The following is a 22,404-nucleotide window of genomic DNA, read 5'->3' as shown; positions in this document are numbered from 1 at the left end:
AGTGTAATTACCGCTCCACAACACCATCCTGAAATTTATCAAACTGAATAATAATTACAAAACAAAAGTATGTAAGTGCAAAACAGAGTTCAAGTCATTTATTTTAAATCGTGAAAAAATCAATCCATAAAGACGCTACATTTCTCACAAAAAGGAATATATTTTCTCAAGTCAATCATTTTTCTCTAAAACTCCATTACTTTTTACAAGCATGATAACATTTAAAGACTTTATTCATTAAATTACTGTATTATGTAAACAACACAACAGTAAAAGCACATATAAACTATTTTCTTTCCAAGGATTATTAAGATATATTGTCTGTCTGGAGCTTAAAATAACACACAAAGTTGGTGCAGAGACATACTGTTTTGCATTTAAGTATTAATTCAAACACACACACACTGCAGTGAGAGAGCAATTTGGGTCAACGAGAAAAACTTTGAAGCTGTGGCGCTTTGCTCAGAGTAAAAAGCTTCAAAGATGAATGGCGACATCTAGCGGCACGTAGACGAACACACACCCTGATCTCACAGTTGAGTGGTACAGTACTTGTAAACATGTTTTGTTCTTTTTATGCATTTTTTTGTGCAGTACAACAGTTCTGAATTTTATTATTCATTCAGTTTGTATAGTATATTATAGTCCTTTATAAGAGTAATAATGGCAAAGCCGAGAGAGGAAAATACATTTTATGACAATGATAACTTGTATGTATTTTCCATTCACTTGTACTTACTGGCAACATCACAGTGACAGCAACATTGATCCTTCATGCAAGTACAGTCATAGTATACAATCAAGGGTTAGTTTGTCTAAAAGATTACAGTGACAGTTTGCAACAACAAACATTTAACATATTTATGGTGTGTGAAAACACCATTAAAAATATATTTTTAACATTTTCCCTTGTGAGAGCTATGTTTACAAAATGAAAATGGCCGAGAGCTACTCATTTTCATGTAGTTCACACTGAATATGCTTTTTTTTGCCAGAACATTAAGAAAATGTTGATATCTAGAACTCATATTATTAAGTGAAAACCTGGATGAAAAGCAGGCTTGCGGGCACCTCGTGTGGTCGTGGGGGGGCTCTCTGGTGCCCGCACGGACCGTGTTGGTGAGCCCTGATATACAGCATTATAGAACAGAGTTGATGTGTTCTAATACTTCACAGTTTTTAGCATATGGTCAGTGGCTAGCTTGAAGGACAGATAAAGGGGGAGTAGTCGAACGATGCTTCTTTGGGCATAGAATCCTAGCAAAGGCCCTACGGAAGCTGCTGTGACACAGTGGGTAGAGGAAAGGGTTAATGGCAGAGTTGAGCCACAGGAGCCAGAAGGTGACCTCATACCAGTGATGCGGGATGCATCGCCCTCTGCAGGCAGCACGGATGATCATCAGTAGGGTGTACGGTGCCCAGCAGATGGCAAACACACACACAATGATGGCCAGGGACTTTGCAATTTTCTTATCTCTGGACAGACGGTTAGGCTGGGCCACCCTGCTGCTCGATAGATCCACTTTGCCCAAATTGGGAGAGGAAGCTGGGGAATGGATGGAGCCTCGCACACCCAGCTTACCCCCCATCCTCCAAGTGTGGGACAAGGGGATACCTTCCCCCTGAGTGGACATGGGTTCAGCCAGCTGAAGGTTGAGCTGAGCCTCCCGACAGCGGAGCCTCCTTTTGCGTATGTTAAGATAAATGCTGAGGTTGAAGAAAGCCACCGAGATGAATGGAGAGAAGAACTCCAGCATGGAAGCACACAGCAGGAAGTACCAGGAGTGATAGAACTCTGCAAAGCATTCATCCTCTGGCACCCGACTTTGACCCACCACTAGCTCCCAGAAGATGATGGCCGGGCCGTACAGGACAAAGGCTAGGACCCACACAGCAATCATCTTGATGATGGCTGGATGAGACATGCTCTGTCTGGCCCGATAACTCACCTGCAGTAAATAAATGCAAAGCTCACTTTACAACAACAAATCAATTGACGAGCATGTCGAGCTGGAATGGATTACTTTTTGTCAATACATTTTTTCATTGTATCTCTGTGTGGAGTTTGCATGTTCTCCCCGTGCATGTGTGGGTTTTCTCCGGGTACTCCGGTTTCCTCCCACATTCCAAAAGCTAGGCTAGGTTAATTGGCGACTCCAAATTGTCCATAGGTATGAATGTGAGTGTGAATGGTTGTTTGTCTATATGTGCCCTGTGATTGTTTGGCGACCAGTCCAGGGTGAATGAAAATGAATGATTTCTGAATTGTTTGAAAGACTTATAATAAATAATGCCCGTTCAGTAAGGAACATGCATTTCCGGGACAACAATGACAACATTCATATAACATTTGCCGCCCCAGAACAGTAGTTATTAGAGACAATACCACCGAAACCAAGAGTTCTGACATTATCCCAATATAGATTGACCAGACACCACCATGTTGGCGGACTTGCAACGAATCCTGATTGAGGAATGGCATACCATCCCACAGCAGTGTGTGACCTAGATGTAATGGCTGTGTGGTCCTTTCATATGCTACTTTTCTCCCCATTATTATTGATAAGACTTCAATTATCCACTCCAACAATATTGACAAAAAGGTCTGTAGAAACAACACAATAAGTACTAGTAAATCATTCTGCTTAAGGATGAATAAAAACTGTCGAATATAAATGAAACTTTTCCCTGGTAGGACGCGGTTGTCCTAACCATCTCAACCCCACCCTCTGTATCTAATTTGACTTCCATTTTTTCCTTTCAAAGACACACTTTTGTCATGTCACTGCTGATGACATTTTATCTGTCAGTGTTCAGAGAGAAAGGCTTTTAAGAAAAATGCTGTTGGGCCTGCCAGCGGTCCGCTTCTGCCACGATTGATCTATGTTAGCAGGACGATGGCGGCGCCAAGAGGAGGACCTCAATGATCAAAGCTGGCTAATTAAAGAAGAGCATCTCGCACTCCGTCGCTCTCTTTTTATGGTATTTGTTTTCATCACTCTGATGTACAGTGTTTGCTTGTGAAAGGAAAGAGAACGCCGTCTTTGTCTACCATGCCGACCCTCCGTCCCACGTCCTCACACGTGTACAGGATGAGCACTTCAATGGGGATGTGGAGAATTTTTCAAAGGGCATTTTAGCACAGTGTTGTTTTTTTTTCTGTTTTCCAAATCTGGGCAAAGAGTATCATTCGGTTGTGACACAAGGCTGAGCTGGGTCAGCCATGATTAACCTGTCCAGGTGGGATGTTTGGGCGAAACGGTGGCACTGCCACCCCAACCAGTGACCTCGAACACTCAGTAGACAGGAAGGAAGCCACAGATGCATCCCAGGCCATCTCCTGAATACCATTATACCTTAAAAATTGATCATAATCCTTTTTTCAAAATACCCATAGAAAACATGGAAATTTAATTGATCTGTTCAGTTAACTATGCATTGTGTTTTTTAGCGTCATTAACTATTCAAGTATAAAAGGATAATTCAACATTGTAATGGTGGGTGGCAATAAAATTTATACATCCATCAGGGAATTGAATCAATCGTAACTGGACTCTAAGATCACATGTGGGGGGCCAAATCCAACCTGCGGTGCCATTTCATCCGGTCCGCGGAACCGTTCCAAAAATAGCCGTTATTTGGCTTACCTCACACACCTTATCAAACAAAGTGATTACAGCTATCTGAGTAAGTGAGCGATTCCTCTGGTATATTTACTACTCTGGCATTTTGATTTCAGCCCCATCGGACCCAAAGGCTTTGCTCGGATTTGGATGATGTCAGCAGTTCTGGTTCATGATTGGCTCTTAATAAACCAATCACAATCAAGAAATGACATCACACAATCACATCAATCTATCACATCAATGTTGTACAGCAATATTGTACATAGTAGAGAATTCTAGACCATTCTTAATAACGGAGCCAGATTCAAAGAACGTTCAAAATAACTTAACTGTACATTACTAAAAATAACACCTTAAAAAGGCATAACACAGTCAAAAGTGATCACTTTAAACTGGGGAATGCGTAATCTGACTATTCCATAGATACACATCTCACAGAATGTGATGTTTTTGCCCATCCATCTCTTTTCTATGCTGCTTATCTTCACTAGGATCGCGGGTATCCCCACTGTCTTTGGGCGAGAGGTGGGACAGGGCACACACAGCCAAACAACCATTTACACCCGCATCCATACCTATGGACAATTTGGAGTCACCAATTAAACTTACATATTTTAGGAATGTGGGAGGAAACCGGAGTATCCGGAGAAAACCCATGCACGCAGGGGTGTTGATATAAAATAATGTGGCTTTTGCTGGACATTGCGAGAATGATGAGGAGGTGGTCGATCAACAATCACTATATTAAAACTAACAAATACGCCAAATGTCCAGTTCGGCCCTCAACCTAAAGTAGGCTGTCTCTAAAACATTTCAACATTTCTCTCATCCAAGCAGGCGTCATCACTTCATGCTCATGATAGGACATACAGGTTCTCCTCTGAGGGGACATGTAGGACCAAAGTGTTTATCCTCCAATGTGGAGATGATTCAATGCCCTGAGAACAGTTTATACGTCATGTCTGTAAGCCTCCTTAACACCTTGCCGTTTCGACCGCCCACCGGTTTTACGCTGCTAAATATTAGTCCTACATGTATTTTATCTACATATTTACATTGCTAATGTTAGCATGCTATTAGTGCTAAGATGCTAACGTTAGCATGCTAACACCTAGCATCATAGCGGTAAGTGTATATATATATATGTATATCTAATATCTAATATCTAATATCTAATATCTAATATCTAATATCTAATATCTAATATCTAATATCTAATATCTAATATATTAGTCCTGCGTGTATTTTATCTACATATTTACATTGCTAATGTTAGCATGCTAGTTGAGCTAAGAAGCTAACGTTAGCATGCTAACACCTATGTATATGTGTCTACCCATGAAAATAGCAGAAAATGCAAGTATGCTAATATTAGCATGTTAACACCTAGCATGACCAGGTAGGTTTTGGAACGATCTTAATCGGTTGACATTTTGCTTTCCGAAAAATGGGAACATTAAGAAAAGTGGGAAGTCTTGGAATGTGGAAAATGGCATGAATGTCCTTAATAGGATGTAAGTAAACTCTTTATATCAAAGGCAATTTGACTTCTGGAAGAAAAAATGGTGGGAAGGCTAATAGCATGAATGTTGTGACTTTGTTGAATGAGTTATGTTAGAATGAGGTGAATGGGTTGAGAAGTGTAGCAGTAGTAGTAGGTAATAGCAGTTTTACGGAAAAGTGTGAATTTGGGAAAAATATTGAATTTTTTGCCATATAAATATAGGTAGCCTGAATGTCCTGAACGTGTTGGACAGTTTGATGTTGGAATGGCTAGAATCGGTTGAGAAATGTGGCACTAATAGCAGATAATTATTTTTCAGGAAAAGGGAGAATTTGGTGAAAATTTGGAATTTTGAATCACCCCCAAAATTTAATCAGTTCTGACTCTGCAGGGTTTTTTTTATCGCTTTATATGACATACTTTCACATTCTCCCAAAGGCCATCTCCGACCACACCAAAGGACCGCTAAAGGGGGAGGGGAGTTCAGCACTTACTGCTCTGGTGACTGACAAGAAGCGGTCATAGCTGATGAGGACGATGCTGAAGACGGATGCGGAGCAAAGCAGGTAGTCCATGACCAGCCACAGCTTACACAGTCCTCTGCCCAGCGTCCACCTTCCAGTCAGGATGTAGGGGATGTAGACCGGGATACAGAATGCTCCTAAATGCAGTGGTGCAACAGTTGTGTTAGAAAAAATATAAGTTGATTATTAGTTTAAAATTAATTTACAAAGGTATTAATCAAATTAGTCTATTTATCATGTAACCAACAGCTGGTTTAAAGTAGCTAAACAGTTCCAGGATGACTCAGTCAGCATTTTTGAGAATGCATTGTTCAATTTGTAATTTGCACACTATTTGTGGACCCCATAAACACATTTACTTACCCACGAGAAAGTCAGATATAGCCAAATTCAGGAAGTAGTAATTACACTGCCTCCGCAGACTCTTGTCCATTTTAAAGGCAAACATGACCAGTGCGTTCCCCAAAACTGTCACCACCACCAAAGTCACCATCATCACCATTAAAATGGCAAAAACCGGTCTGGAGAACACAAGGCTACTTTGCACTCTGGCTGGGCCATTGTCAAAGTGATACCCGGTGGAGTTGGTCTCAATATGCCCCTCCATGTGGTCCACGCTGGAGTGATGCTCCTTCTTCGTTGTTCTGTCCTCACAACTAATGACAGCGGTGAGACGGCAACAGGTGCCTCCGTGAATGGACGCTTTTTCCACACATTCCCAAAGGAACGTCTCAGTTGTTCCCAACTGAGGAGCACTCGTGAAGCAAAATAGGTTTTACCTTGGTTTTATGTCCAGAGGTGCTCACCGAGTACAGCAAGATTGAGTGGAAACATCAGCTTAGTGTGGGCTGCAAGAGAACAGTAAACTCCGATCTCGTCTCATACCACTAGGCGTTTCAGTTAGGGACCATCAACAAAATACAAGCAAACAAAAATAGTACTATTTCTACTAGCTTTGTGTTGTCTTTTCGGTATAATCATCATTTGAAACATGATGTATTGTTATTGTGTTGTGTGTGTTATACGTGTGAGATTTATTCAGCTAAAATGATTTTCACACATATATTTGGACAGACGTTATGAGGGACTCCCTAATGATATTTCCACTGTCAATTACACTGTGCACCTTTTATTTGGTTTCATTCATTTAAAAAACCAACCTGTTCAATAGGAATTACACATTCTGATGATTTTATTCATTATTTAGTCTGATGATGTTTTTATAAATCGCATTGCTTTGCAATTTATAATAACAGTGTAAAATTTTAACAGGAGGAGACCAGGGTCAATTCCACCCTCGGCCATCTCTGTGTGGAGTTTGCATGTTCTCCCCGTCCATGCGTGGGTTTTTTTCCGGGTACTTTGGTTTCCTCCCACATTCCAAAAACATGCTAGGTTAATTGGTGACTCCAAATTGTCCATAGGTATGAATGTGAATGTTTTTTTGTCTATATGTGCCCTGTGATTGGCTGGCGACCAGTCCAGGGTGTAGCCCGCCTCTCGCCCGGAAACAGCTGGGATAGGCTCCAGCACCCCCGCGACCCTTGTGAGGAAAAGCGGTATAAAATGAATGAATTAATTAATTAATTTTAACGGGGGGCTGCACGGTGTGCGTGTGGTTAGTGCGCAGGCCTCACAGCTAGGAGACCCTAGTTCAATTCCACCCTGGGCCATCTCTGTGTGGAGTTTGCATGTTCTCCCCGTGCATGTGTGGGTTTTCTCCGGGTACTGGCGACCAGTCCAGGGTCCAGTCCAGCAGTCCACCTCTCGTCCGAAGACAGCTGGGATAGGCTCCAGCACCCCCGCAACCCTTGTGAGGGCAAGAAAATGAATGAATGAATTTCAACAGGAATTACTTAAAACTAATTCAAAATGTATTTTTTTAAAATGTTTCATACAATATTGTTTTTTGTATTGAATCCTTATTTAAGATACACAATCTCTTTTTCAAAAGCAAAAAAGGGACAGTAAAAAAAAGTTGAAAAAGCCAGTGGATCATAGCCTGTAACGTCCATGTAAGTTCTGAGATAGAAGGGAACCAACCCAAGTAGAGCTTTGTATAAAGGTCAATGAGTGGATCTCCTGTCAGACAGGGATGACCATTCAGATCGTTTTTACAAAGTGCAATGATAAGTCAAACCTCTACAATATGAATATACATACTGTTTTTCATTAAGTTCAAACGATGATTAAAATATATTCATGATTATTATGACACATCTCTGTGGGGAGTTTGCATGTTCTCCCTGTTCTCCCTTTCCTCCCACATTCCAAAAACATGCCAGGTTAATTGGCGACTCCAAATTGTCCATAGGTATGAATGTGAGTGTGAATGGTTGTTTGTCGTGAGGATAAGCGGCATAGAGAATGGATGGATGGACTATTATGACATAATTATTCAATATACTTTGTTATTCGTTATGTATCTAATTTCCAATCCAATGACTTTGAATTCAACACCGGATTGTACTTATTTGCAAATGTCTTTTGTACTTTTTACAAAACTACTTGCTACTTTACTACTTTGTACATTTAAGTGACTTCATTAGAACACAGTTGGTGAAAATCTGCACTCTTCCCAAGACACATTCTTACATATTTATTATGTACTGTAGCCATGTGAGGCAGCATATTGGGTGATAATACATAGACTGCAAGAAAATAATGACCTTTTTTTTTTTTTGGTCACGCATTAACCTTTTATATGAGCTAATTTTCAGTGATCACTAGACCACACAGGGATTACTATGCATAGTCGAAAGACACCATGGAAACATGAGTTAATTACAGATGTCGCTACAATGATTTTACCCTGCACCTGGTTGCATGGAGATTTTACAGCATCAGTGCATATTATTAGATGGGTTTTGCTCTGAGATAGGGACTCCTAATTTCCTTCTCTGTTTGTCTTGTGAATAACTGAGATGATTCACCCATTGAGAAGTCTCTCACTCATTTTCCCTGATAAAAACCCATTCACAAAGACTTCATATTTGATTCCCAGGCACATTCTCCCTCACACAGAGGTATATAATAGGTATTCCATCACCTGTTTCTGTGCAAGTCTGTTTAGTCTTATTGACATTCTGACTCCATGCTGTCGATCCCTCAGCTGAGGTCCGAAGCAAATGAAAAACACAAGAGTGCGGTGTAGGTGGCTGAAGAAGCCCAGTAAGAATTATTGTTATTTTCTCCCAAATAGGACATCATCTCACAGTGTTGCTCGCATCACAGTTGCAATCACACGAAAAAAAATCTGTTTTGGGTTGTCATGAACGCACCATGGGTGTGGACATGTCGTTTTTGATGAGAGTCAAGGAGGAGTCTCGGTTGTCGTGCTGGTGGTGCAGCGGACAGTAGCCATTATTGCTTGGATTACAAACCTTGTTGTTCAACCACCTTCTTTTGGCTTCAAAGCATCAGTGACGGTGCTACAATATCTATATGACTAACAATCACAATATTTAACTTTACGATACGATTATCGATGCGCTGTCCATGTATTGTTATTTTTCAGCTATAAACTTTTCCCATCTGCTCAGTAAGTTGAGTCACCTCTTTAGGAGGGTGTGTTTATATTTTATTGTTAGTCTATTGCTGCACATTTTGAGTAAAATTTATTGGATTATCTTAGAATTGGGCTTCACGGTGGACGAGTGGTTAGCCACACAGTTAGGAAACCCGAGTTCGATTCCACCCTCAGTTTTCTCCGGGGACTCCGGCTTTCTCCTACATTCCAAAAACATGCTAGGTTAATTGGTGACTCCAAATTGTCCATAGGTATGAATGTGAGTGTGAATGGTTGTTTGTCTATATGTGCCCTGTGATTGGCTGGCGACCACGCCAGGGTGTACCCCGCCTCTTGTCCGAAGACAGCTGGGATAGGCTCCAGCACCCCCGCGACCCTCGTGAGTATAAGCGGTAGAAAATGAATGAATGAAAACCAGTTGCTATTACATACATTCACCAGAAGAGTGCGCTAAACAGGAACCACACTCATGTTGAGTCATATAATTGTGAGCCATAGCATTAGCTGTTATTAGCATTAACTGTTTAATTGTGTTAAATTGAAAACGTTATAATTATGGTGTTTTTACTCACTTTTTTATATTTCACCTTCAAAGCTATGCTTTCTTTCCTACAACATTTCACAACATCATATGCAAATAATATGTAAATTAGACAATGGCACCATAAAGCGACTTCTAGGACAGCCAATTGCTATTTTTCATACTGAAACGTTTGGCACAAGTGGTGCCATGTGTTTCTGGTCGACTTTGCCAAGCTTGAGCGGCAGGGGAAAAAACATCCAGGGGGGGCTTAATATGCCTCTGTGGCTAAGGGTGTGGCGGTGTGCCGTGACTTAAAGACTTACAGGCATGACAGTAAAGCGTACTGGGAGGTGTTTCATCAATAATTCAAACTATTTGCCCTGGCTGGGTGATGGTCTAGATATAAAATGACCTTTCCAACCTAGTTAACCAGAAGAAAAATGCATATAAATATGTATAGAATTTGTTTCAATATATTTTTTTATTTGGACTTTTTAGTATACTTTTAAGTGTCAAATCAGAGCCACTGAACTTGCTTGTTTTTTATTGAGGACCAAGTCCATCATGTCCATTTGCTGTGATTCAAGTTGTGTTTTTTTATTTAAATGTCTTTATATTTGTACTTGGAAAAATTCAGGGATAACCTGAAAAATTCATATAACAAGATTTTTGTACTTGCAAATGACAAAATTGAGGGAAGCTGATATACTTTGAAAAGACTAATGTTCCATATACAAAAAGAGCAACTCACATCAGGAGAATGTTAGTCTATACTGCTATTATATCATCAAGCCAATTGTATTCAGGTTAATAATGGAATAGCCCTCTGTTTCATTGAGACATATAACAAAGACACTGACCCTAATGCTGCACATTCAATAGAAAATGTGAGCCATCCTCGTGTGGGTCTTAAGTTGACACTGGACTGATAATGGAGTTACAAGTACTGAGCACCAAATTGGATATCATGTCTATTTATAGACATGTGATAGAGTCTTAAAACTGCATGTTCAACATGTGCTACGGTTAGCATGTAAAAAATGATAAAACAAGAAGCCAAGGCACTGCAGTTGCATTTGTAAAGACTTGAAGTGACTCATTTGAATATGGAGGACACTCTGAGATAAAGCCCATAGCAGCCCCCCCATCCCCAATACACACATACACACACGAAGAGGTGATTATACCAAGCCCTGCTGCGACTCTCCATTATTCTGCTACTCAAGTGTTTGCATGTGGATGCTGTTGTGGATTAGTCAAGATATCACAGTGTTTCAGCATGCTTACCCGTCCTAACAATGGCCACAATTAAGTGACAGTGTGTAAAGCAGCCCACTGTTTTGCTCATTACATCGTGGTAGCATTTTATCAAAGCCTGAATATACCGAGTGTTCGCATTCAGCATATTGTGCATTAAGTTGGGATCATATAAATTGAGCTTAAATATCAGGGATGCAAAAATAACAAAGTGATGTCATGGCATTGCCACAACCTTCATTCTGTCCAAAAGTTGTGCTTTTTCTTTGGTTTTTACACTACGCTAGTGTCCCAATACTTTGTCCGGTGTGATCATAGACATCACATGTTAAGGTAGAGGGTTTTTACACTTGTGTCACAATTGCGACATCAGCAGTGTAGTGTATCAACGGTGACGTACCCAGACTTGGTCCTGTGAGCCAAGATCTGGTCAGTGATGAGGAACATAATTCCTCCCACATTCCAAAAACATGCTAGGTTAATTGGCGACTCCAAATTGTCCATAGGTATGAATGTGAGTGTGAATGTTTTTTTGTCTGTGAGCCAAGATCTGGTCAGTGATGAGGAACATAATTCAGGTTAGTTGATGGGGCCACTTAAGTAAAGAATGCGGCTTCTCAAAAAAATGTGTTCAAAAGAGTAGAATATTTGCTTTACAAATACTGTATGCCTCCTCGAAAAAATCAGAGTTACTTTCTCTCACACGCACACACGGGATCGCGTCACTGTTGCCAACAGCTGCCAGCTGATTGCAGTGATAAAGTTTGGCTTGTTCCTCCAACCTTGCCATCCCGTTAAAAGTACAGAGAACGTCAACCAAATTTCTTCACTATTTTAATATGTAAGTTCTCACGTTGTAAATTTGGGTTTTTAATAGGGTTTATGATATCACAGTGACTGAACACTGCAAATAATTAAGCAAGTTTTGAGTGCACTTCAACTTCAAATTTGGACTCCCTTGTGGGAGGTTTGGTGAACGTGGCTGTTTTTTCTCTGCCTGACTTTAAATGTAGTCAATTCATATTAGAAGCACACTATTGCCTGTTAATCTACTTCTATTTTCTTTAAGTGTCTTATTTGTCATTTCTCCATCATGATCTATTGTCTTCTCAAACAACTTCCCGAGATTCATCAGACTTGATAGTGATAAAAGGGATGTTTTTGTTTTGACAGTGACAAATGACTGTTGACTCCATAGAGCGACAACACACTTATCACTTCACTTCTTGGACCATCAAAATTCATCACACAGATTGACATGTCAAGCTTTTGGGTGCCTTTGTCATCTTCTGAGCGATTGAAACACCATGACTGTATAACGTCAGTCAATGCTATAGCTTCTTTATTACCTCTGTGTAATATTTTATTTGTAAAGACAACTGTAGGTAGTAGCTAATTAAGTTTCCAGTTTGTAAAGGGAAAAAAAAACTATTCAGCATTGAAAGCCAACTTTTAGACTCATTTTACTTTGCTCCAGGGCCAATCATTTTCCCAAGCAGTGAAATAAATCTCATCCACTCTAGGTGCAAAGGGAATACATTCTACTTCCTACTGCTACCTATCCCAGGCTTGCTCTCTCGCTTCTTGTCCATTCTTAAAATGTGCCTGCAGGGGATTCTATCTCTTGGTTCCTTTTTAGAAGCGGTGCCCTCTCTTTGCCTCCATTATCTTGTCATTTGTGAAGGATTACGCTACGGAGCCCTCATAGTCCACCCCCTTGCTTAAGAAGTGTGACAGCTTACAATAATTGCCATGCTAATTAGCAGGAATTCGTCCAGTGAGCTGCTTTTCCCTTGCCAGACCTGATTTGATTTGATGAATATGCTTTGATCGGTGTCTGCAGAACATGTTGATATTATTGTTGTCATGACTGTCAATGAACTTGAGTTTTCAGAAGTGGAAACCGCCCTTCTCGATTGAGTTATATGCGTTGCAGTGCAAAAATAGACTCATAGCCACATGTGTTCATAGACTGACATTTAAAACTGAGGGTTTTTTTTACACCCTGGGGCACACCCCATTTGACCCCCGTCTGTATAAACAGGACACAGTTAGAGTGCATAGCCAATCTATTTGCAGTCTATTAGAAAATTGACCAATCAAAAATTGTAAGAAGGGTAAATCAAATTAAAAAGTGTATTGGAAGTCTGTTGACAAAAATCTAATTCTGGAATGTAGGCAGTTTAAAGGGATTCAAAACGGATATATTCTATGCCGCTTATCCTCATTAGGGTGGCGGGGGTGTGCTGGAGCCTATCCCAGCTGACCTCAGGCGAGCGGACGAATACACCCAGGACTGATCGCCAGCCAATCGAATCACTGTCTTTTTATGTTCCCGCTCGAACAATGAGGCCCAGCTCACAGTTGCTTTGAATAGCTTCAAAATCTTAAATCTTGTAGTGATAGGGCCTATTCTGTCACAGGTCCAAGATTTTGGAATGGCCTGCCCTTAAACATTAGCTCTGCGCAAACACTTTTATTGAAATCTTACTTTTATGGACACAGGCTGGGAATTTTATTATTTTGTACTATTATGTCGTTATTTTTGTGAATTGTTTTTACTGTATTTAAAGTTCTTCCCTTTATTATTGGGTATGCTTGTGTAGTTTTGTCTTTTATTGGCTGCTATACAGCACTTTTGGCACTGACCTTGACCCTTGACCTAATGAGCTACTTGTCCACGCCCGACTCTGACAGCAGGTGGCTCTAAAAAGCACAATTTTTTGCACTTCATCCACTGTAACTCTGCACTTGTCCAACCTAAGCGATGGTTTTTCAGAGCCTCTCTCAGAAGTGAATCAATCAGGCGAGGGAAATTATCAACTTTTCACATCTTTGGTGACTCTTAATACTGTTATGACATCATTATAAAGTCAATTTTTGAATGTTAGATATCTAAATCTGGCTGCTAAATATTGAAATTGTGAAAAATTAGTTTATGTGACAAAGTAAAATGTACTTAATTTTAAAATATAATTTTGTCATCTAAAAGTTTGTATTTGGGATCCCATAGTCTTTGGGGTCGCAAGTGCTCCAGCTACGCCCCTGTAGCACACACACGGGATCACGTGACTGTTGCCAACAGCTGCCAGCTGATTGAAGCGATAAAGTTTGGCTTGTTCTTCCGACCTTGCCATCCCGTTAAAAGTACAGAGAACGCCAACCGAATTTCCTCGCTATTTTAATATGTAAGTTCTCACGTTGTTAATTTGGGTTTTTAATAGGGTTTATGAGCGCCAACTTGCTTGCAAACGCATGCTAACATGGCCGAGCACGACGCCACCTCGTCTCGTTGAAGCCAAGAGAAATATTTTTTTTTACTCCGTCCGCTCTTTTTGCTTGTTCGATATGTCACTTATATGAACGTTTACCCGGTAATGTCATGATTTTACGCCAGTCGTCCCACTGACTTCGGCCAATGGAGGAGCAGCAGCAGCTCCTCGAGTCGGCTAAAAACGGGAGTCTCTCTCATGTCCAGAGGCTCCTTCAGTCCAGGATTAAACAAAACTCTTCACTGAACATCAACTGTCGCTGTAAGGCAAATTAGATAACTATCTAATTGTCATAACTTGGCTTGCTTGTAAAGTGATGGGAAAACGTTATCATTTTCATGTGGCTCCAAGCAACTTCCAAAGGCACCGCGGGATGGACACCTCTTCACATGGCTTGTTACCATGGGAACACGGATGTTGTGGAGGAGCTGCTAAAGGTGAGGTACCCTACTTTTGATTTTTTTGTGTGCAGTTTATTTCATGCTATTTATTTGCAGGAAGGTGCTAATGTGAATGTGCAAGATAACATGGGTGATACACCACTACACAAAGCATCCTGCACAGGAAGGAAGGTAAACAACAACACAGGCCTTTGGCTTTCTGTTCTTTGCATTCCTCCAATCTTACCGGGTGTCCTTTCAAACCTAATGTCTCTTACCTGTTGCAATAAGGGTTAATTTGTAACTCTGTCAACATAAGGACATTCGTCTTTGTGATTGACCTTTAGGTGTTGCCACAAATTTGTATAGTGTTCTTTGCTTTGCTGATCTGGAGCCCTGGCTGACTTGTTGCATCAGTCAGACCAGTCCAGAGTGTACCCCGCCTCTCTCCCAAAGACAGCTGGGATAGGCTCCAGCACCCTCGTGAGGATAAGCGGTAGAAGATGAATGAATGAATAATTATATCACCCAAGTCTATACTATATGCTGCATGTGTTGCAAAAAATCAGAAGGAAAATGAAAGGCAAATCGGTAATACATTCATGGTTGCTGAACTGCTCTCATGATGCACGCAGAGGTCGGGCCGCTTGCTGACATCACATTGTAATAAGTGTCAGAATTAATTTATGCTTGCTGAGCTGAATGACTTTCTTATGTCTGTACTGTGTCACCCCCCCCCCCACACCCCCCAGGAGATCGTTCTGTTGCTGCTGCGTTATGATGCCTTTGCGAGCGTAATCAATGGAACTGGACAGATCCCAAAGGATGTCACAGATGATGATGAAATAATTACCATGCTGGAGGGTATGCTCTTATCATATCACATGTGAAATAAATGGCTTTTGGCTCAAATATTATTTTTTTTGCACTGCAGCTGCGGAGAGAAGAGAGGCGAGGAGACGGGAGGAGAGACTTCTGGAAGCTGCCAGAGAGGGAGACATCTCCTCTCTGTCCAAGCTGGTTAGAGGCAAAGTGCTTCTGTCAAATTAGGCAGCTGAAAGGATTGTGCTCTGACGTGATGATCACACATATCATGGAGTCAAAGTCGTTCAGATCAGAAAAAAAAATATTCTCAATGAGAATACAAAAAAGTCTTATACAAATGTAGACTTGTCTGATGACATAGAAGTTCAAAGAACTTAAAATTATTACTCTAAATTTCCATTACGTTTGGTGCCACTGTAGTCTCACTGGCCAAAGTATTAGGTACAATTTAATGACTTCCAGGAGCTGGTGATAATGTTCAGTTTGCTTGACATAGTCATAGAGGTAACTGTTTTGTTTGTCATTGTTGGTTTAGCATGCATAGTGGTATAAAGTAGAAGTGTTTGAATATGCCCGGTACTTTCTTAAGCATCATGAAAGGGACACAATATTAGAAATAAACATAATTTAAATTGTTGCCGGACTCAACTTCGTAAAGGCAAGTTCTACTACAACACTGTATCTTAAATAAAGGGTGCAGTGACTATTTTTTGGGTGTGGTAAATACACATTTTGCTTTATGTCCACTTTAGCTCAGTGGAAAGGAGGCTGCGGATGTTCACTGCAAGGATTCGGTGGGGAACACGCCCTTGCACTGTGCTGCCTATAGAGGGCACAAGCAGTGCATAATAAAACTGCTCAAATGTGGCGCCTGCCCGACTATCAGAAATAACAAAGGTACTGCATGGCATGATTGATTGGTTAATTTATTTCGGTAGTGGTGTGGCTAAATTTAAATGACGCTGTGTTACAGAACAGACACCGTTGGACCTGGTACGCAATGATGAACTCAAGCAGATCCTAACTGCCCATCAACACAAGGTGACCACAATGAGTGATTATGACAGTTTTGTGTTATTTCTGGCAGAGAAATCACAGAGAAGTGTTTCAAATTTTGGTATCTCATAGTGCCTTTGTTGCCTGTTCTATGTGTCCTTCACGCTCCCTGTGTGACCAACACCTGTTCCCTTGTTCAGATAAATCCAGCACTGTGGCTAGGCCAATTGACCTGGAGTTAAACTACAAACACAATGCCTGTACAGCCCCTTGTCTGACAAATGTATCTTTTCCACCTTCTAACAAAGGATGCAAGCAGCCGACTGAAGAAGATTGAAGGCCCTCTCTGGAAGGTACCCAGATGTCAAAGTGTGCTCCTTTTCACTCAACATGACGAACAATGTGCCTGCTCAGACCACAGCAAAGATGTTATATATTGTAATGTACCTAAAGCTTTTTCTATAAAGATAAGTACGCTTACATATAATATACAGTGTATAGGTTTGTTAAGTTCATTCGCTTTCCTATCCAATTATGTATTCACAATTCACAGGAAACATTGAAAGTAAGGAATGTCACTGTCCATTGTATTTATTTTTGTATATATATATATCTGCCACAGAATTCACGGTTTCTTGGGTGGCGTCTCAACTGGGTGGTAATTGAGGATGGAACAGTCTCCTGGTACCACAGACAGTGAGATCCTTTTTTTCTGTATACTATGTTCATTAGGGCTGTCAAAAATTATCAAAAATTGTAATCAAATTAATACATTTTCCATTTAATTAATCATGATTAATCACAATTTGCAACTATGTGTGAAATATACCTATTTCTATTGTATTTTATGAACAAAAAGTAATATGATTTAAAAAGATCAATGCTAGGGGACCATTAAATATACATACATATATATGTATGTATTAACAGGTCCAATTGAAGTGAAGATTTAACTCGGGCTGAAAGATAACACCCGAAACTCTATTTGCCTAACGCTAGTCACTTTAAAAGTAGCACATCATTTGAACTTTAACCGTGTTGTTATGAGCCATGAGGAGTTGTGTTCAAAGACACCAAGTAATTTACGTTGAATTCCAGTTTTGAGTTTAGATGTATTTTCTGGGTTTTCCAAGCATACTTAAATGCATCAAATTGTACTTCATCAGTAAAAGTTAATGAGTGATAAGAATATCCACTTATTTGTTCTTAGTCTTTTTGTTTATTTAGACCACATATATGCACATAAATAAGAGATTCTTGAGATTTTTGGCGCATCCATGAATGCCATGTCCATGGCCATCTCGGGACAATTCCGAGGAGTAGTAGTGATGTGTTTTTGAGTTGGAAATACTTATATGGTGTTGCAATTGCACTGCTGTTGATGTGTTCAGGTCAGAATAAAGTTATAAAAGAGCATCAGACACTGTGTGCTTCCATTTGCTGTCATAGCAGGGAGATATTGGCTTGGCTTAATGCATTAATTATGCTAAAATGTTAACGTAATTAATTTAGTTCATGCCGTTAACACATTTTTCGGACAGCCCTAATGTTTATTGTGATTATTGTAATTTTAATTCAACTTTGTATGTAACAGAGCATCCTGGGAGTGTAATGATGCTGTATAGGAACATGCTGTTTTAACAAGAGTGCCATGGAGAACAAGCTTGCAGTTACTTTACACTCGGAAGCCAAAGTCTGGAAGCAATTGCAGGTAAAATGGTACCTTTTCTCTGTCTCTTTCCAGGGCTGAATCAGTTGCCGGAGTAAGAAAACAGGGCTGTAAATCTTTAGCACAAGCTTACTGCATGGTACGTACAGAAGGTTGCATCCTCCTGTATTTTTATTAAATGTAATATGAGCATTTTGATCTATGTTTCTAGGTCAAACCGTGGGATCATTGTTTCTTCATGCTCAGGTGTGCTGATGATTCTGCACTCTGTTTCAAGGTGCCCTCAAAGATGGACTCGGTTGCAACAAGAAAAGTAAATCATCATTCCCCCTTCCTTGTTCAGTAATCTTATCTTGATGCAAGTATAGACTGTGTCAATGCTATAACAAATTGTCCTCTAGATGTGGTTGGATGCTTTTGAGGCACATTCGTCTTACAGCACTCACCACTGCACCCAGCAAGAATTCCTAGAAGATGCGGACCCTGAGGGGGGCGACATTGCAACCAGCGACATAACGCAAGCTCTGCAAGTAAGATTAAAATTAATAGGCTGATGACAGAGCATCAGGTGGTCTGTTCAGTCCTCAGTCTGTCCTTTGTGCTAGGCCGCCAATACATGCCAGCAGAAACTGGAGAATGAGGTGTCCATTTTCCTATCTATGGTGAAGAATGAGAACTGTGGTGAGTGTCCACAATCTGCACTGCTTAACTATGATCAATTAGTTTCATGTTTTAATTAACAGAAGGAAAGTAACTGATAATTATTTCTGATTCTTTCCTTTTTAACAGGCCTGGCTGCACCCCTTCTACTCAAAGCTAAAGAGACCAGCGAGCTCTCCAGTGAAACAAGTGCTGCTCTCCAGCTCTGCCTTCAGCTGTTGTCCAGTCAAGAGGAGGTAGCATAATGTTTCAACTTTTGGGGGGAATTTCCTCCTCCTCCTAGACCAGGGCTTGGCAACTTTTATTAACAAAAGAGCCATCATACCTCCTCTTCCAATAAAGAAAAGAGGAGCTGCAAAACATTGCACAGCTTATAAAATGTCAAAATTGTCTTGTTAGTTCATGTTCCCTTGTTGAGGGCAGAAGAAGAGGATAGCAGTTGTGCAGTGTAGTAATCATTGGGCAAGATCTCTTTTTATGCTTCGCTCTGCATTTAGCTTGTGCATCAGTGCACACTCACACACGACACACTACCACGTGGGCAATAAGCTGTGTTTTAAGTAGAGGAAGGAGCTGAGGGATGTGTTTATACTTGTGGGTTCATTGTTCAATTGTCACTGTCAAACATTGAAAAGAGTGAACTAAGAGGACGCAACGACGACACTCCCATCCAGCATTTGCACAGGTACATGTTCTGTTCTTCAATCAGTTCTCTTCACTTCCAATTTGGCTTATTTATATTTCACATTGTTAAGAGTTGGTCTTAATTGCTGCAAAACTTGCTGCTAAAAGCGCTATGGTTGCAGCACTGCCCATATTCTCTCTTTTTATGAAACCTGCCTTTGATGAATTTGGTCACTCTTTTGGTCAAGCTTCTGAAGCTTATGAAATATGTATCATGTTTGACACTGGATCTCCATGTTTTTTAGAGAAGTATAACGTTTGCATGAGAACTAGTAATGTGCGGATCAATACCAAAATATCGATACTTCTGATACCAGCTCTTCATGCTCTGAAATCAGTTCTCAAATCAAAAATACTTTTGATACTTGAGTCATTTGAGGTAGTGCTTTCTTTTGAAAGATTGGTAATTGTTTAATTTTATTTTAACACGCATCAGGTTACAATAGAATGCATCACATAATCAATTACAATGACTTTTACAATCTGTAACTGTTAATTTGTTCACTTCCTGACTTCCTGGTATGATTAGTTTTTTTCATTAGTTTATTTCTTTACACATACGTAAGTATGAAGTGATGTACCCATACAGTGAAATAACAATAACCATAAAAACCATCAAAATAGTGACATAACAAACACAACATGACTCGTTCAAGACTCTTCATCCTTGTATTCAACTGCTTGTATTGTTTCTTGGATTCGCTCATCCTTGTGCATTGTTTAAGTTCCTTACTCAATCCGTTCCATAGTTTAATATTACTCAGGATTGGATCGGACACCAAATCAGTGGTATCACACATGACTGAGAACCAGATGGACTAAAGTTGCATGTTTACACAGGGACGTGTGCACGGCATTATCATTGCATGAATGGCCACTCCAGCAGCTGCGGCCCTGTCACAGGACTAAGCTGTACATCATCACAGGAAATCCATAAAGAATTTTAAGCATGAAAAATGTATGTTAATGCAATTGGTGTATGCTAAATTAATTACGGACAACCGTAATTGCAAGGAAAATGTCTTCACAAGCCCTTTTCTTGTGTTAAGCTGCTGCGACTAGATATTACTATAAGTGGATTATGTATTCAACATGCTGAGATTGGCTGTATTATATAGCATTAACTGTAATTCCATCTTCCCATTACCCTGCAAGTCCCTTGCATGCTGTCTGTTATACTACAGTATTGTTGTGCTGCTGCATTTTTACTCTCTGCATATAGCCTACTGTGCATCTGGTCTGGTTTCTCTGAGTTTATCACAGCAAAAAAAAAACCATGGCATACACGTAGTCTGACCCACTTGAGCTGCATCTGCAGAAGTTGTCCAAGCCTGTGCATACAGTATTCTAGAGAGGAGAGCAGACCACACAAAAGAGTACATTATGTAAGAGGGGAATATAGCTTTGACTGGTTAAAGCATGCGTTCATGAAGCTTGCTTTGGGCACTGGGAACAGAAATACGCCTTTACTAAACTGTTCCCACAACAGAATTGTTCAAACAGTTTTGGTAAGATGCATTAATATTTAGGAAACTGGGTCTTGCGCACCCAGCTGTTTATTAATCAGTGTAAGAAGTGTATTTTGTGACTTTTATCCATGTTTTATTGTAGTATAGAGTGACCACATGGTTCCCACAGGGCATTGAGACATGGACTGTCCTATGATTTCATTGATTTTCCCTTTTAAAGTAAGACTTAGACAAATCTCACAGTTCAGTACAGAATCCTCATTTGTAGGTTTTAACATTTGGTGTTCAAGTGTGTACGTACTACTTATAGTGCCACACAAATAAGCCATTCTCTCACAGTAACTATCAGCGCAGAGGCAGGAAACCTGCAGCATCATCTTTTTTTCTCACCGCTTCACTGCACACTACAGAGTGGAAGACAGCATATTGCCCTTCAAACCTCTGGAGATCAGAGTGATCACATGTCTGACCTCCACTTAAGTAGCCACCTTGTGGGGTTGTGACCCACTGACTGTCATCTCTTACCCAAGAGAGGTTGCGCCACTCATTTCCCTCTTTTAGGCTCATTTGAGTCTTCTAAAGGAGATATTTGACCTTGGCTGTGTACAATTTGTTTTATTGACTGTATTCTTATTCTTTTTTCACATCTATCAATAGACAGCATACTACTATAGTTTTCAAATCTCTACACTTGGGGTTGTTTGCCAAGGACAAGCAGTCCTCCCGATTCCCCCCCGGCAATGGCACAGCATCAGCGGGGCTTAAAATAGCTCCATTGGTGCTCAGGCAAAAGGGAATGCGGGAAGAGCGAAAAAGCTGGCATTGATTATTCTTGTGCTGTCAAATGATTACAGTTGTTAATCAGATTTATCACACTGTGCAAATTAATCGAGATTAATCACAATGTCACACTGTCTGAAATATGACAGGCCAGGTTTACTATATATCTTTGTTTGTATTAACAGCACCAAAGTAATTAAAAAGTCAAATAGCAGAATATTTGACTGAGGAGTTGTGTTCAAAGACCACCACATCATTTAATTTGATTTCAGGTTTGAGTGAATTTTCTGGGATTTCCAAGCATATAAACTGTGATCACACATTTATCATGCCATTCCAACAAGGCTCAGTTTAACAGGTACTGAGAAAGCAAATTGTTAGTATTAGCAAGGGACTTGTGGCTGTGTGTCAGAAAGATTAGATGTGGTTCAGGAATTTTTACTAGATTGTTAGAAGGGTTCCGACAGAGGAAATACTGTTGGGAGTACCCGGTGGTACATATGTGTTGGGTTCTGTTGTAAGGAAGATGCTGGTTATGCTCTCCTGGGCCAGGGGTTGGCAACCTTTAATGTCAAGATACACTGTATCAGTGTATGATCTTACAAATATACAAATTTGTTTATGGCAAGAAGAGATCAGATGGGCACACTTTTCTGTATTTTAAATCTTTAGTGATTGTCTGGAAGATGTCACAAAGTTCAGCACT

At 40.3% G+C, this 22,404-nt stretch overlaps 2 protein-coding genes across 6 annotated transcripts in view; one reads left to right on the top strand and one right to left on the bottom strand.

The window, feature by feature from the left end:
* Positions 1–289: 289 nt before the first annotated feature.
* Positions 290–6,435, bottom strand: LOC131125768 (histamine H3 receptor-like). The gene is made up of 3 exons (XM_058067626.1): positions 6,018–6,435; positions 5,625–5,791; positions 290–1,949 (listed from the first exon to the last, which is right to left on the bottom strand). The coding sequence occupies exons 1-3, from the start codon at positions 6,259–6,261 to the stop codon at positions 1,191–1,193; spliced, it is 1,170 nt and encodes a 389-aa protein (XP_057923609.1). The 5' UTR covers positions 6,262–6,435; the 3' UTR covers positions 290–1,190.
* Positions 5,569–22,404, top strand: part of LOC131125766 (oxysterol-binding protein-related protein 1-like) — a 27,003-nt gene continuing 10,167 nt past the window's right edge. For 3 of the 5 annotated variants that reach the window (XM_058067623.1, XM_058067620.1, XM_058067622.1), the window contains exons 1-14: positions 14,051–14,496; positions 14,587–14,672; positions 14,733–14,807; positions 15,368–15,479; positions 15,550–15,635; positions 16,193–16,337; positions 16,414–16,481; positions 16,745–16,789; positions 17,059–17,132; positions 18,181–18,244; positions 18,317–18,418; positions 18,507–18,635; positions 18,711–18,786; positions 18,895–19,001. In XM_058067623.1, the coding sequence (XP_057923606.1) occupies positions 14,382–14,496; positions 14,587–14,672; positions 14,733–14,807; positions 15,368–15,479; positions 15,550–15,635; positions 16,193–16,337; positions 16,414–16,481; positions 16,745–16,789; positions 17,059–17,132; positions 18,181–18,244; positions 18,317–18,418; positions 18,507–18,635; positions 18,711–18,786; positions 18,895–19,001 (1,284 nt within the window). In that variant the 5' untranslated portion in view covers positions 14,051–14,381. Of the gene's footprint in view, positions 5,697–14,050; positions 14,497–14,586; positions 14,673–14,732; positions 14,808–15,367; positions 15,480–15,549; positions 15,636–16,192; positions 16,338–16,413; positions 16,482–16,744; positions 16,790–17,058; positions 17,133–18,180; positions 18,245–18,316; positions 18,419–18,506; positions 18,636–18,710; positions 18,787–18,894; positions 19,002–22,404 lie in introns of those variants that run through there. The other 2 variants (XM_058067621.1, XM_058067624.1) reach the window with 2 other exon arrangements.

Source organism: Doryrhamphus excisus, chromosome 3 (genome assembly GCF_030265055.1).
Source record: "Doryrhamphus excisus isolate RoL2022-K1 chromosome 3, RoL_Dexc_1.0, whole genome shotgun sequence".
Classification (NCBI taxonomy): Eukaryota; Metazoa; Chordata; class Actinopteri; order Syngnathiformes; family Syngnathidae; genus Doryrhamphus; species Doryrhamphus excisus.
The sequence above is the reverse complement of the archived record's forward strand: the minus strand, read 5'-3'. Positions and strand labels throughout refer to the sequence as shown.